The 17,714-nt window shown below is 34.8% G+C and overlaps 1 protein-coding gene across 15 annotated transcripts in view; it reads right to left on the reverse strand.

The window, feature by feature from the left end:
- The window catches only part of sick (sickie), a 1,461,343-nt gene that overhangs the window by 217,362 nt on the left and 1,226,267 nt on the right, over nt 1-17,714 (reverse strand). For 14 of the 15 annotated variants that reach the window (XM_081752883.1, XM_081752888.1, XM_081752886.1 and 11 more), the window contains 4 exons: nt 17,091-17,260; nt 13,504-13,721; nt 10,730-11,545; nt 5,103-5,265 (listed from right to left, as the gene is read on the reverse strand). In XM_081752883.1, the coding sequence (XP_081609009.1) occupies nt 5,103-5,265; nt 10,730-11,545; nt 13,504-13,721; nt 17,091-17,260 (1,367 nt within the window). The remainder of the gene's footprint in view (nt 1-5,102; nt 5,266-10,729; nt 11,546-13,503; nt 13,722-17,090; nt 17,261-17,714) is intronic. The other variant, XM_081752884.1, reaches the window with a different exon arrangement.

Consider the following 17,714-nt stretch of genomic DNA (forward strand, 5'->3'; position numbering starts at 1 on the left):
TGTACTGCCATGCTGATGCGTTGCAGTAGAAACGAGGTTGCTCTAGCATCTCCTGACGATAAACGAATGCGATGACCAACTTCTTTTATAAAGTTAAGGCCTTCGGGACCCCATGAACCACCCGATTCGACAGCTATAGCGACAAAATGATATTTGTCGAGTAAATTGCTATATTTCCTGCGCTTTTCTGTTTCCCGGCGAGCAGCCACGTTGCCAGCTTGTACTGAGGAAGAATGTATATTTGAAGGGGCGAAGGTGTCGGAACAAGTAAAATCCCATAGAAGTGCTTTTCCTTTCTTCCACGGTATTAGTCATACCATCTGGCCTCTTGCCGTCTGCACGACTGCATCCCAACGGTTCACATATAGAAGGAACTCCTGCTGAAATTAGTGCCCTCATGATAATGTCGTTGACGCTGGAGTGGCGTGAATGTCTGCCCGCACTATTGGCACAGGAGAGTCCATGAAGGCCCTTCTTGTCTACGACACTTCTACAGGCAGGACATCTGTGTTGCTCGCAAACATCTGCTCCCAAACGCAGTGCACTGGCAATTCGAAAACTGTCATTGGGAAGATGTAATCCTAAAGAAGGTGACGGGATAGCATGGAGCCAAGCGCCTGCTTCTGGAGATGATGTAGCTAGAAGTCTGGCCTTATCTTCTGGGTTATCGGATGACTGAAGCAGAGTTGAAAAGTGATGATTTATAAGAGGATCGTCCCAAGAGGATTGTAGTCCTCTCTTATCAAGGTCAGGTGGATCTGATCCCACTATAGATGACCACTTAGCAATGCTATCGTTGACATCCGAATCCGATACTAGGCTAAGATCTTGTTGGAGAATGGTCTCGATCAATGGCTTAGCGCCATAGAATGAAGACAGAAAGGATGAAATCATTGTTTTTTTTATTTTATATTTTATTTTATTTTTTTTAACAATGTGATTTTTTAATATTTCATTGTTATTTGACGTTAAATATGAACACCATTGAATTTTTAAATTTAAATATGTAATTATAACGTCAAAAGAAAAACTATTGTCCAGGAACTATTATATATAAAACAATTCTATATATATTATATATATTTTGTAGTTTTATTATTATTATTATTATTATTATTATTATTATTATTATTATTATTATTATATTTTAAAATGGTATTAGTGTTTCAGATAATTATCCTAGTAAAGGACCGGAAGCTTATTAAGAAAATATGTGTGAATTAAGTGATGTTTGAAGTATGGTATATTCAAGAAATTTGTCCATGATCAATACTTTGTCATATTTATACAGGGTGTTAAAAAAAATGTGTCTCAATTTTGGGAACAGATTCCTCATCAAAATAAGAAAAAAAAAGTTCCTATGGATCTGTGCTCAAAAGTGGATAGTTTCGGAGTTATAGGGTGCCGAAAACGTGAAACAAGTGAATTTTAAAAGTTCATAGTTCCACTACTATGGGACCTAACGTAGTCAGGTCAAGACATCAGTGAGGAACTGGTATGTGAACTATCCAAATATCCATGTTTACGAATGCTCCAGTACTTGCACACGAATTCTGGAGAGGTAGGTGGAGAGTGATCAAGTACTCCCAAACAGCCTCTCTCAAAATGAGTGTGGAAGTACGGAGGTTCTGAAAGATGGATATTTGGATAGTTCACATACCAGTTCCTCAGTGATGTCTCGACCCGACCACGATTGGTTCTATAGTATCATTTTTTTTTTTTTTTTTTTCACGTTTTCGGCATCCTATAATTACGAAACTATGCACTTCCGACAACAAATTCATATGAAAGTTTTTTTCTTATTTTTTCTTCTTTGCGTGGAATCTATTCACAAAATATTGTAACAAATTTTGTAACACCCTGTATAAATATTGTGTTTCGTTATTACACAACATTAAAAAAGCTTATCAATATTTGAGATGTAAGCATATTTATGCCCCAGCTTTCAAATCATTTTTCACGTGACTCCATAGAGAAATACATGTATGCTTAAAAAAAGTTTCATTGCAATATGCATTCTTAAATTTGTATTAAAAAAATACAATTGGAAAATTTATCCACGTCTGGGTACTTTTACTATTAGTATGAGCAGTTTTTTTTCCCCCTTATGCAGGGCTTGAATGTTTTCGAGAGTAAAGGAGTAGAGTAGAGGGACAGCAGTAAAACCTCGACGATTAATGACTTTTTGAACGAATTCGTTAAAGCATAGACAACAAGAAACGTTGAGCACATTTTAAATATATTTATGAGAACTGTTCAAGCAGCGTATGCTAGCAATGACATTAACAAAAGATTAGAAATAATTGGAATTGCAATACCGCTTTTCTAATCAGATATTTTAGTATGGCGCTAAATTCGTTGTACAAAAGCAGAGGAGTGATTCCTGAGAGTAAAAGAAACAAAAAAGTTCCTATAAACATAGGGCGAAAACTCCATCGTTTACGTGTTATAGGTTGCCGAAAACATGAAAAAATGAATTCTAAAGTTCCATAGCTCCAAAACTGGGACCTACTATAGTCGGGTCAAGACTTCACTTAGGAACTAGCATGTGCTCTATCCAAAAATACATGTTTTAGAATCCTAAGGTACTCCCGCAACAATTTTTATGGATGTATATCATAGGCCCGTAGTCAAACTTCCTCTATAAAAATTGTTATGGAAGCACCTCAGGATTCTGAAACACGCATTTTTTGGATAGGGCACATACTAATTCCTAAATGAAGTCTTGACCCGACTACAGTAGGTTCCATAGTTTTGGAGCTATGAACCTTTAAATTTCATTTTTTCATGATTTCGGCAGCCTATAACACATAAACGATGATGGGTTTTCGCCCTATGTTTATTGGAACTTTTTTTGTTTGTTTTACTCCCAGGAATTACTCCTCTGCTTTTGTACCACGAATTTAGAGTCATACTGTATATTATATATATAAGGTGATTCAGTATGAATGTCACAGTGAGGTGATTCTACATATGAAAATAAACCGAAAAAGTCTTATGAACATGTAACTGATCGTTTCTGAACTGCAGCGAGTTGAAGACTACACATATTAACGAATGGTTATGAAGACAAGTGTGAATATTACTTACCGAAATACTGTGTAGGCGCTGTGGTGGACACAATGATGATGGGACAGATGACTGATTCATCCTACAAAAGCTGTTCAAAAAAGTCCCCCACCCATCTCAATGCACTTGTCAACTCGTTGGAGGGTGTGTTATGTTGCACATCAATCATCATCTCGGCGGGCTTTAATGCGGAGAACAGCGTCGGTATTGAGAGCGACAAGTTCTTCACGTGTATCCTCCTTCGTAGCGTGCACATACCTCTTTAACCAGCCCCATACACCGAAGTGTAAGGAGGTTAGCTCGGGTGATCTGGAAGGCCAGTTAATGGGCCTGCCACGACCAATTCATCGTTGAGGAAATGTGTTATTCAGATACTGGGATATGATGCAACACTCAAGCACGACACGCACACGGCCTGACGACTGCTCACTGATCGAACCCGCGATTGCAGACTGGGTACGCTTGCATCTTTTGCCTCGGTGCGATTTTACAGTGCTGCCATCTGTTGAGGGAAACCCCACACCTCTTGTAAGATGAATCAGTCATCTGTCCTACCATTATACTGTCCACCACAGCGCCTACACAGCATTTCGGTTAGTAATATTCACATTTGTCTTCATAATCATTTATTAATATGTGTAGTATTCAACCCGCTTCAGTTCCGTAACGATAGAAAATCGGACACATGTTCATAGGACTTTTTCGGTTTATTTTCATATGCAGAATCACCTTACAAATTATGTGACATAAGAATTTATCACTACTTTTACTCTTTAAAATATAAAACTAATTATTCTCTGTTAAGAAATACTGTATAAGAAATTTTCTACGAATTCCAATTTCAAGGAAACGTCTCATCCTTATCTTCTCTTTTTGTGAGACTCGGTCACGTCGCAGGGTAGGAAAGCACTGCTATCATATGAACTCCAGTAGAAAATTAGACACCTCCAGGGTTCTTTCATGAGAGTTGAAGTTTGGTAATATTATTGTTTTTGACAGGTGACATACCCTGATGATGTTTGACAAGATTACTTATACTCATAATGAATGGCTCTTAGCTTCTTAAAACAGATAATAAGAACAGAATTTGAAATAGATTTAAGACTAATACTAGGGTTAGTCACAAAATTAGTTGCACTGCTTAAGAAAATAAAACACGATAGAAATTTTACAATAACTTTTACTTGTATTGTAAAGTTCCATTCACAATCTCTTGTCAACGTAATTACCTCCGTTATTTAAGCATTTGTCGAGGTGCGGTATAAGTTTTTCTATGCCTTCTGCAAAGAAATCTCGTCCAATGCCCGATAACCATTCTTGGGCTGCAGCTTTCACCTCGTCATCCAAGTGGTATCCTCGCTTTGAACGTTTGTCTTTCATGGAACCAAACATACGGTGAAAGATCTGGGCTATAAGGAGGGTGATCCCACATTTTTAACCTAAACTTTGTCGCACGTTTATTGTGCTGCCAGCTTCGCCTGCTTACATTGCATTTCATCATACACTTCATGCAACTCCCGATAAATTTCAGTATAGTTATACTTTTTCGCCCACAAAAAACTAATCACTGCACTCGTTTTCAATTTGGACGCCACTTGCAGCTGTCAAGACATGTTTACGACTGATGATCAGAATACCTCCACTTGCCTCGTGAAAGCCGCTACGTCACACGACACAGCTACATGTCTGCAGTGTTGCCACACCGAAAATATTTACGAAGGAGTGCAACTAATTTTCTGACCTACCCACGTATTTTTTGAGTTAGTGATAAACTAAGCGAAAATTAGACGCGAGTATTTTACATCATTAAGAAGGATGTATTTAAATTATTGGCAGCTCATTTACTACCAGTGTAAACTTTTATTTCTCTGAACTTTGAGCATCTGTTTCCTTAAACCCTTAACGTCTACCATTTTTTTTTTATTTTTTTATTTTTTTTTAACAAATGATATGTTTTAATCTACCATGGCTAATATCAGAATGGTACAAAAAGAAGAGTTTGCCGTGATGAGGAATGTAGAAAAAGTGCTGACCTAATGCTGTTGCTGCGATTGAGGCGAGGCCCTGGGGAGGCGCTGGTTTCTCGCTGGTGCATCATAAGTCGTGCGTGAGTGAGGCTGGCCCGCTGCTGCAGTTGAGATGTCATTGACCCTACGGAACTCAGGGATTCCAAACTTTCTGCCTCCGTCAATGGAGCTGAAATTCACAATTTACATAAGTTTTTAATTAAAACCATTTTAAGCAGTACGTAAGTAATTGAAAATAATAATAAAACAATACGATATTAACTCAAAATATCTAATGTTAAATGAGGTACACAAAGATTAGATTTCTAAATGCAAGAGCAATAGATACGTGTAACATCACTACTAAAGGAAAAACCTTTAAAAAAATTAAGTGAGAATATCATGTTACATTTTCAATAAATTGAATTTTATCTGGTCTGGTAAACAATTGTAATTTATTTAATTTTCAGTTCTGCTTTCTTTTTAAATTTAGCTCAGAATTAAAAAAAAAAATCGTTAAAAATAAATTTATTGTCTTTTCGCCTTCAAACTTTTGGTAAAGAAAAGTTTTACCCTATCATAACATATGTGTTAAAAAAAATCGGAGGCTAGAGTAAAGTAAGTTCATTTTTAACAATGTTTATTTGCTATCCTGAAATGAATGTAAAACTAGTGTTGTTCCCTCCTTGCACCGAGGTTTTCCAATTCTCATTTAAAACTATATAATTCTAGTTTAATGTGTTTAGATCGGAATACATGTACTTTTTTAATTAAATATTTTTTGGGGGAATTTGTGATTAGTTCTTGGTAATTCTTGTCAATATAATCAAAAACTAGTTCAAGGAACTTTTATGTAAATTAATTTATCTGATCTTTTAAACGGTAGAGTAAAATAAAATTTCGAACTACATACGAAAATGATTGATATTTATTATGACTAATTTGTTAAAATATTTTGTTAATAATCATACCTAATGCAAAATGAGTATGCGTCAAATAAGAGGCTTTCTTCTTCTTTTCTTTATTTCACTTGATTGTAATCTTAAAATTAATGATCAATGGGGGGAAAACATAAAATCTAATTTCACAAACATTAACTTTAATTAATCATCCATCTTCCTTAACCTATCGTGCATAAACGTGCGTCATTAAAATAGAAATTTCATTTTCATTTTTAAAATTACGAGGAACGTCCACAAAATAAGTGTACTACGGCTCTCGTGGGCAGAGGGAATTTGTTATTATTATGTTGGTCATACTGCCGTATAGTTTAGTTCCCACCCTTTCCAGCGAGCCCAATCACGTGTCAGTACGTCAAAAACTGTGGCCACAGTTAAGTCTCCAAATGTTCCGCCAATTCACAACGTTACCCATTATCTCGTTGTAAAGGGAAAGATTTTGCCTGAAGTTTTTAATCAGATCAAATCAGTTTATGGCGAAGGGATTATGAATCGTACGAGTATGTTTAAATGGTGTCGTGAATTTAAAAACGGTCGTATTGATGTGCACGATGAGCAAAGGAGTGGAAAATCGTCGGTTTTGACTGATTCGCGTATTCGCCTGACCTAGTGCTTTTAGACTATCATCTGTTCACCTCCCTGAAGATGCACATGGGTGGGAAAAAATTTTCAACTGACGAGGAAGTGAAGATAAAGAATTGGGCAAAAGAAGTGGCGGCAGACTTCTTTGACCAAGGCATTAAAAAGAAAAAATCCCTCGTCTCACTAAGTACACTCATGTCCAAAATAATTGTCGCATATCTATAGCTGTCTTCTTGTAAGAATATAACTTGTTAATGATTTTGCAGGGTACTATTAATACTGACACTATGTGTATAATTGGGAAATGTATATTTGTGGTAAATTTCATAGGGAAAGAATTATAAATACGAAAATTACAATGAGTAAAACAAAATATTACTAAATGGACAAGAAAGTTTTATTTTTGTTTTATTGTTCTTGTTTACTGCTCTTCTGACATGAAATTTGCCACATACATGTCTTTGCCGATTATACACATACTAATATTATAAGAAATACCGGGCGAATTCGTTATCAAATTATATTCCTACAACAACACATTTATAGACATGCGACAATAATTTTGGACATGAGTGTACATCGAGAGGGATAGCAACTACGTGCAAAAATAGTTCACAATTGTACTCATGTAACCATTTCAAAGTTTTGTTTTATTTCTTTTTTTAACCTACAAAAATCTAGTACACTTATTTTTTGGATGTGCCTCGTAATTAAAAGTTAGCATTCAGTGAAACATACAATAATACAGTAACTGAATTTCATCTGTTGTGTTTATTTACGCAAGCATTTGGAACGTTCGTGCTTGGTTCCTTTGAGAAAAGAATGCTACATAAGAACAGATTTAGATGGTAATAACAAACAATAACAATATAAACAAAATTTAAACTATTCAAGTCACATTATTATTATTATTATTATTATTATTATTATATAGGGTAGCCCAAAAGTAGGTATACAGTACCGTACTGATCAGCTCATTGCAATTTATATCATTTCTTAATGTTATCCTTTAGGTAGACTTAGTTCCTTTATTATTTGTTTTTAGTGTGCTTTTACTTACATCTTAAGCTCAGAAGAGCTAAAGCAAATAAACCCATAAATTAGAATGTTATACTTGATCAATGCAGGGGTATATACCTAATTTTGGGCCACCCTATACTTATTTATATATATATATATATATATATATATATATATATATATATATATATATATATATATATATATAATAGTGGTAGGAAACTCCACCGAAAAACTTTTGGAGGCGGTTCCTTACACGAAATGAAGGAAAAAAGTTCTAATAAACATGGGTCGAAAAACGACTCCTTTCAGAGTTATGACCTACCGAAAATTCGAAATATCACGTTTCAAAACATCTTGGCTTAGAAACTATAGGGCCTATCCCAAGCGGTTTAAGTAATTACACAGGAACTGCTATACGCTCTATCTAAATATCCATGTTTCAGAATTCACCGGTACCAGCGAAACGAACGCACTATTAGTACTTAAAGGAGTATCCCTATACTTCAACTTCCTTTTCACAGTTCCTTTCACCGATAACACAAGATGGTAAAATATGGATATTTAGATAGAGAACATACTAGTTCTTGTGTAATTCCTTAAACCGCTTGGGATAGGTCCTATAGTTTCTAAGTTAGGGAGTTTTGAAAAATGATTTTTTGAATTTTCAATGGATCATAACTCTGAAAGGAGGCATTTTTCGGTCCATCTTTATTAGAACTTTTTTTTCTTTCATTTCGTATAAGGAATCGCCTCCCAAAGTTTGTCGGTGGAGTTACCTACCACCCTGTATATATTCTACATCTACTAAAAATAAAAGCCACAAAATATCAAAGTTACATTGTTGCTCTTTTGCTTTCGTCTTTCATGTCCTGAATCAAAGCAAGATAAGAATTTTTACAGGTACATAAAACGACATTATTGCTGAATGGTAATGAACTTTCATTGCTACATCATCATCTAGCAAACACTAAATGAGAACTCCCTCCGCTTTTTCCCAAAGAAAAGCAAAAAAACATCACAAATATTACGTACATTTGATCAGAAAACGACCATAAATAAGTCTTGTTAATATAATCTGTATATGTAATTGTGTACAGTTCATTACATGCACGAAGAACAAATATATATACATACATGTGGTAACATGCAAATGTTTTTTGAAAACATCTAGAAAGGATAGAGTTATCACACCTGGCCATATTAACTTCTGTGAAAGAGAACTGTTAAAAATTTGCAGTATACGTTCAATAACCAAGATAGGTTATATCCTTACATTGTCTTTCTGTAAATAACTCTGGGATGGATTAAACCAACAGAAATGAATTTTTCGGTATTTTCTTTACGTCAAAGAGAACAAAGTCGCTCGAATCATTCGGAAATTATTGATCACAAAACATGTAGGAGAGACGTAGATCCACTTTCGCTACCGACTATGAAAGCAGTCGTCTTCAATTATCAGTGCAATTGTTGTAAATGTTGTTGATTTATCCCCATTCTTCCTTGTTTTATTATTATTATTATTATTATTATTATTATTATTATTATTATTATTATTATTATTATTATTATTATTATTATTATTATTATTATTTACAGTCGCTTCGCTAAATTTTGAACTGTTAAAAAACTCTTCGCTAAGCTTGCCTCGCTTTTTTACTTAAGATAATGCAAAACATCAAAAATAGAAACTAAGCCAGACAACATGTGAAAATGCTATGACATGAACTAAATAAATTGTTTGCAGGACATTTCATTCAGTGTTGTGTTCATTTACTTCCTCTTTCAATTAAGATATAATAAGTTGCGCATCCGAATTTCTGGTCTATCAGGAAAGGTCTGGAAATAGTTCTTACATTTATTTAATACTATCAGAATACCCGTTCTTCGCACGGGGAGGATACGTTTCATTTGTACATAAAGGGCACCAGAAATTGACACCAATCAACTTAGGGGCCCCAAAAACTATGAATTCGCCATTAATATCAGTCATTTTCAATTATATTTATATGTCACCATCCCCACTTAGGAGTACTAATGGAGGCTGAATTTGGATTTAAACGGCATCTGGGGTGTCACTATTCATCTCAACGACCCCGAAAACTATGGATAACATCGGTCATACACCCTTCCCTAAGCTGCACCATCAAAAGGAAATGATAAAAACTATTCCAGACCCGAACTTCATTTATGTTGAAAATTTGATCGAGATCGGTCGGGTGGTTCAAGAGTTGTCACAAACATAGTCACTTTCATTTTTATATGTATAGATAAATAATTTTGCAGACAGTATCTGAATCAATTTTTACATATTTATATTCTTCATTGTTTTTTTTTTTTTAACTTTTTCACTAAAATTTAAAAAAAAAATCTAAAAAACTGGAAGTGAGCATAGAGAAGAACCTCAATTAAACTAAAATACTTATTTTTGGTAAGATACTGTAATCATTTCATTGCCAAAGTGTAGGCACCGTAGGTAATAAACAATTAGAAATTACAGTTTATTTCCATTTATGTGTCGATTGCGTTACAACTGTTAACTACGTCAACAGGATTTTGGGATTACTAGATAATTAAACGGAATAATTTTAAGGTGTCACAACATTTCGTTCAATTTTTGCAACATTTTATAAAACGTGAAAAAATATACTTAATGCTTCTCAGCTTTGAGCACAATCTGATTATTTAGATGCACGATTAACACAAAGAGCAAATTGAGCCCTTCTTTTTTCGTGACCAAAAACTGGAGAGACGTTTGTTAATAAAATGTTTAACCAATAAATAAAAACAGCTAAAAATCTATATGTAATCATGCACCAAGTTAGTATGTCAAAAGGTAAGAAATTACAACTATTCACAGAGGAAGAACAATGTTTATGTATCATGCTCTTCTAGCTACGGATGAAATATGATCAAAAGTTCTATCCTGTTCGTGGAAAAGAATTTGTCGCAATGACTTTCAAGGAAAAGCATACTAATATTCTTCAATGGATAAGGAACTGTGATGAATACGTTTCCGTTACAGGACAGAACTTATGACTAGTTCCCTAATTCCCTAAATGCTACTGACAAACAGACAAAGTGAATGTATACCTCCAATACCTCGGTGCGGTGAATTCGTCATTGCAGTGGCGTACGTAGAGCTGTGTCGGATCCATGGGTAAGGGCTTGAGCTTCCTCCGTAGTAGCCGTGGAGCTCTGCGTAGTTGGAGTACGCCGTGTCACTCAACGAGCCGTCAGTTATCTTGCTGAGTCTGGGGCTCCTTTCGCGCCCGTATCCTCCATGGACGCCAGCGAAGAATGCAGCGTACTCCGCACTGGAAGTGGTAGACTTAGGTAAGGACTGAGAACCAAAGATCCGATCCCTGACATTTTGTGACAACTGTGCTGCCGTGGGAGTTGTAAGAGAGTACGATTTGTATTGGTGTTTGTGGCCGATTGAGTTGCGAGAATATTCAGAGTCACTATGCGCTGCGGAGGTTAGTGCATGCAGGTCACTCGTGGTTTGCGTCCCCCCACTCACTTTCACTTTCGTCCTTGGGCGATCTAAACTACTACGGTTCGTGGTTGACTGTTCACTTCTCACATCCATTCGGGGCACCGCGGACACCTGAGCAGTCTTCGGTTCCTCACACTGATTGTTCGTCTCTCGGTCATTACGAACAGTTTTACTGGAGGAGCCCCCTTTGCCCCCGCTCCCCGTGGAAGACACACTGCCTGTGCTTGTAGGACGCTTAATGTAGCCAAAGCTTTGAGGAACTCCCCTCGCAGAGTGAGGTTTCTTTCCTTCGCTGTTCACGCGAATACTTTGAGAGCCCTGCGAAGGTCGGGGAGATCCTCGGTCAGTCTTTGCGAGTTTTTCTATATTAGGAAATTCCTTCTCTCTGCCAGTTACATCTTCTTTAATTCCTGCAAACAGAGAATTCATCATAAGCAAAACATCACAATTGGCATTTTAAGTACACACTACTATAATACGTTCTAGTAAATACGTAACACACTTTAGACAAAATAAACTTATCTTTATGTGTTCTATGTTAATATCTGCTGCTCAAAAGTATTTAAAACATAATTTTAAGCATCTAATTAATACTGAGAAATTACTAACTGCGTACAAACACTACTCGTAAACCAAGACACTTAATAGTTACAAATTTTACAAATTCACACCATTAAACAACTGATACATGCACAAAATAAAACTATGTCCAATTTTACTAGATTTCCCTCTCCCTCTTTTATTTTATTTATTTATTTATTTATTTATTTATTTGGAGGGGGTATGCTATAGGTAATAGCTAGGGGCACGACTTTTTCGCATTAAGAATATGTAAATTTCGCGCTCCGTTTCTCATATTTCGTGTTTTAAAGATATTTTCAAAATAAAATTTCGCAGTTTGTACCTCTTGTGAAAAAGATATTCTCTGATATTGTTCCTTTTATTCATAGATCAGTACAGAAATAAACCAATAATTACCTAAAAACAAAATACATTGTTGACATTGTAAATTTCACTTATAGAAAATTATATTTTTTTAATCGAGCTAAAGGAAAATCAGTAACTAAACTTACTATGAGTAGGAAAGGAGAGAGAGATTCAGAGGGTTAAAAAAAAAAAAAAAAAAAATGTCGCGAGTTTTCCTCCTCAGATACATGATGGAGAAATGTAAATGGTACTGTTTGAAAGACTGTTCTATTCTGAAGAGAATGATGTACGAACGGTGATCCTACGATAAATAGTGATGTTTCAGGAAATTTTTACCTGAGATCCTATTTCATACGGGAATCTGAGGTATTGTGGGGGATGATATTTTTTGGCGGGCTTACTTTTGCACTTAGAAGATTGAAAATTTGCACACACACACACACACATATTCAGTGCATCCTTAGTATTTTTCAGATGTCTGCGTTAAAACAGGAGGGGTCCAAAGAGGGTATAGAGGTGAAAAACAAAGTTATTTTTTAACCCCTTTCTGGATGATTTTTTTCTTTTAGCGAAAAAAATAATCAGTATTGGAAATCCTCATATTGGAACTTGAAAAATAAATTAAAACTTGAAATTTAGATTTTTCATTTAATTCCGACGAGAAATAAGTGCCATATATGACACACTTACAACTTACAAAGAGCATGCCAGATGACACCAAAATCTCTTATTTATACATGTCAATATCTCACACAGTAGACAAAACAGTCATTTGGTGCCTTTGATAAATCACAAAAAAGCTAAAGTGAAGAAAGGGTATGTGCCATATATGGTACGGCATGCGGTAAGGGGTTAACAAAAAATCCCTTTTTCGCGATTTTCCCGCCTCAGAGACATGATTGAGACATGTGAATGGTATCGTCTGAAAGACTGTTTTATCTGAAGAGGATAATGTACAAACCATGACCCTATGACAAATAGGGATATCTCAGGAAAAGTTTATATTACACCCGGGTCTTTTTGAGTAATCTGGGGCATCGTCGAGCTCATTGGTAAATATTTTTTCCCCAGCCTTACTGTTCAAGATAGAAACTTGAAATTTTGTACATACATTTAGTGCATCTCTTACTATTTTTCAGTTGATTTTGAGATCTGTGTGTTAACACAGGAGAGTCCAGAGGTGTTCAAATTTTGGGAAAAAAAAAAAAAAACAGAAAAAATTCCGATTCCTCTGACTTTCTCGCCTCAGGGATATGATAGGGAAATGTGAATCGTACCGTTTGAAAGGCTGTTCTATTCTGAGAGGAACGATGTACAAACCATGATCGTAGGATAAATGTGGACGATGCTGTAGCCGCTTGACAAAGTCTATAACCCCCCCCCCTACGCAAAAAAAAAAAAATTAAAAGGGTTAAAAGATGGAAAACAGACTGTCTTTTACCCATAGCTTTCCTCTGCCTCTCTGCATTCAGACTGCTCTTCTTCTCCTGCTTCCGTCCCAGCCCTCCTCCGTTGCTGCTGCCATTCGATCCTCCGGAGTTCCTTTTCTCCTTCGACCTCAACACCTCCAAGTCAGACTTCCCTCGCCGGAGTTCCTGGATCTTCTCAGGGGCTTTCCCGTTCTCCACATACTTTTTCCACTGAGTGTTAGAGATTTGTCTGCAACAATGCCAGTTAATCATTAGGTCAACCTCAAAAGAAAAGCACAAACTTGCAAGCAAGCACATATATCTTCTTGATTAAATGCATGAATCAAACAATTTAAAACATTTCAGTTACAAGAAACATGACGCAGACTAAATTCCCTACTCAAATGCATATGTTCCCACACCTTATGCCTGTTGACCTTAGTATGACCTTAATGTTATTTATGCTATTTAATTTACTAATTCAATAAACTACAGATAACTCAAAAGGCTATTTAGCATTGGACATTAGACAACAAAAATATGGAATTATGTGAGACAATTGTTTTTATCTTATACAAGGTATCATTCTGAAATTGGTCTGAACGTACAAACCACGGAAAACCTTAGCCAAGGTCCGAGTTGCTGACACCGGAGATCGAACACTGAACTTTCGGATTAAAGGTGAACATATCGAATGTTCTAATTTTCTAATTTGTTTGTATTTTGTCTGAAATCATTAGCATGTAATCGTTTCGTGGATATTTTAAGTATTTTTTAAAAAATCCTGTACTAATTTTTGACAAATTTTCAGGAACTTTGAGAGAAGATGACCTACATGACCTCAAAAGTTGAAAAATGAATTACAGAATGTGGCAGATCATACATGCAGCAAATTGGATGCACCATAGAAAACGATGTAAAGAAAAACAGCTTCTTAAAACTCCAGCAAACCTAAAAGTCAGGACTAACAGAGCATAGCTTAGAATTAGGACATAAAATAAATTACAAATACTACCATAGTAGCCAAAAGCAGCAATATTTGGGATAGAATAATAAAGGAAGCCTCAGCCATCTCAGGTGAAAGCAATTACCTCAATACAGACAATGGATTTCAACTTAAGTCCTATCTGGTCGATCCTTTCCAAGAACAAAAGACAGGCGTTTAGCAAGGGCTTCTCTTATCACAACAACATCCAATCAAGAACCAATATCGAATACTATGACCATAATATGATGTATTTCGAATAGAAACAAAGTTACATAATATTGAAAATGTTACTTTCTTGGAAAGGTTTTATTTCGAAAAAGAGCTTAAATAACTATCGCATGCAATCATGTACATGATATATTTCTTTGTTCGTTGTAGATCTTGTATAATTACATTTAATCACGTAAGCTATTTCTGGAATCTTTTATTGATTTCTTCAACATAAAATTATCACATATTAAGTACAAGCATTCACTCACTTACCATAAAAAAACAGAACTCTGATTTCTTTATTCTACTTTTTCGTATTTGCAGCATAAACTTAATACCCTCTCCCCCTCTTCGGTTTGTGATCATAGATGGCACTGATAGCTATATACATTGGTTGATTGTCGTTATAATTGAGTGAGAAATCTATATGATTATTGTACTTACATCTGGAGAATATACTTATGTTGATGTTTCCCTGGTCGCTGTACGACAAGTGACTCATTTACAAGGAACCAAATAATTTAAATGTCTGTGGTTGGGTAAACATATAAAAAATATCACTCGCGATTACATTTTTTAAAATTACGTTCCTATAGCTTTATAGAATTTTAAAATATAGCAATTTTTATTCCTCTGAGACATACTAGTTGCATTTTATTCCTTTGAGACATTTTTCTTTTTACTAAAGACATATCGTTAAGTTAAAATTGTTCTTTAAAATCATTTATAATGATAACAATAATAATATCGAGCGGTGTGGACATTTTACATAAACCTCAATAATGTAGAAAAAAGAAAACGTAACAACCTTCAATTTCTTTATTACACTGTAACTAGCGGAAGACCTGTTCTTCGCACGGAGAGAATATTTTTCATTTTGGACATAAAGGGGTGAAATTTGGATTTAAATGGCATCAGAAGTGTCTTTGTTCGTTTCAGCGATTCCGAAAATTTTGAATTCTCTCTTTTCCCCCTTCTCATCGTCAAAGTGAAATGATAAAGACCATCACAGCCCCGAACCTCATCTATGTTGAAAATTTAATCGAGATTGTCGGGTAGTTCAAGAGGTATTAAGTCACAAATATGCTTTCATTTTCATATATATTATTCATACATACCATATCATATACCATATTATTCATACGTACATATCATATACATACATATTTCATTTTATATATTTCGGGGCCTGAAACTTTTATCTTCTTCCCCCCCCCCCTCCCCCCTTCATGAAAGGGTAGTCTGTGATTCAAACCTACGAAAATATGTAGGCAAATGCACTAGGATGATAACTATCCGATAAACTGAAATCTTGCTACGACCATGCATACTGCAAATCTATGAAAACCAGGATGAAAACATACAAAGGAAATAAAATATTTAAAAAATGGTGTGTTAAGATCACTAAAAATAGTTTCTTGCGTGAAAAATATTATCATGTTCATTTTAAGATCTGTCATTTGAATGACAAGAATTTGCTCGATACTGTTAAACAAATTAAATCTGAATTCATTTTCCAAATCGGACGAAAGTCAGATTAAATTTTTTGTCTTTTATTTAACTAGTTTTACCGAAGGAAAAATTACAAATTTTATTTAACAAAATATCTCAATTTCAATAATCATACGGATTGAACTTGTTAAATGCTAATGTAACGCACGAAATATTAAGATCTAACTCATTTTTAGAACAAGAGATCATCTACTTTTTAAGTACGTAGTATCTTTATAGCAATAGTTTTTACAAATATGTGATCAACATATATACATTCTATATAATACAAACATATTGAAAAACTTAAAAAAAAAAAAAAATAAAAAAAAAAAAAAATAACAACCAAATTAAAGAACATATTATACAATCAAAAAAGTCACAAGAAGAGGGTATGTCGGGATTGGCGCATCTTTAAAAAAAATACACATAATATAAAACAAGTTAACGTAATAGGTTCAGCAAAAACAAAGAAACAACGGGAGATTAACAGAATCATTCTTTATTCATAAATATAAACCTGCTTTAAATCTGGATACTGGCAACATTGATAGAATTTGATTACCTACATTTGAAGCATATTTTGGATCTGACAGTAGTGATGTAACAGACACGGCGCTTCCTTCGATTCAGTTCACTCTTTTGCGTTTTGCTCTGCTCGTAACATTTCAGTTGTTTTACACCTCTTATTTCCTATCCATTTTTATCTTTGTTACCTTGCCATTGAAGATGGAACTAACTTGTTCCGAAACGTATCGAAAGTATTTAGGCTTTCCAAGACAAAAACTTCACGACAAAAACTTGATTAAGTGCTGAAATTTACTCTTGAAAACTTAACTTTCTGTATCTGAGCCATTTTTACGTAATAACACACAAAGCACTATAGAGATATTTTAGAAAAGTTCTACAATACAAGTAGAAATGACTTACCTAAAGGCACTGTTTTCTGTTTGCTGGGAACTATCAGATTTTTTAACGTGAGATCTAGATCCAACTACTTTATAAAGAATCTGTTGATCAGTCTTCCGAACACTTTGCACACTCAGCCCCACGCCATTGACTGGAACCTTCTGCGAAGAAGAGGAGTCACGGGATGGTCGCTGAAATTTAAAAAGAAATCGTTTCATTTCTGCTCTGTACTGTCTTTCTAATAGCAGATCCAAATTCACTAAACGCATCTTACGTGAAGATAAAATACAGTTTCTGAAAGTAAATACGGAGTTTGGATATTATATATTGGTATGCAAACTACTCACACAAGAATAAATTGTAATACTATTCCGAAGAGTTAACTCTCTTTTTACAATGTATTATGTGACTGTGTTGGTTACATCGTATGTTTTATTTACTTGACTTTTGTACCCACTTAACATTACTTCCGAATAAGCACACAGTTGTCAAAATATAAAAGACATACAAGTACATGATCTGAAAAGAACTTCTTCAAACTACAAAAGTAACTTTATTAGCTTCATAAAATTCATTTAAAGAATAATAACATTTATTTACTAAAAAATTGTAAAAGTCGTGACTTAAATATAGAATATATTTTAC

Source organism: Thermobia domestica, chromosome 3 (assembly GCF_964235325.1).
Source record: "Thermobia domestica chromosome 3, izTheDome1.hap1.1, whole genome shotgun sequence".
NCBI classification, from domain to species: domain Eukaryota; kingdom Metazoa; phylum Arthropoda; class Insecta; order Zygentoma; family Lepismatidae; genus Thermobia; species Thermobia domestica.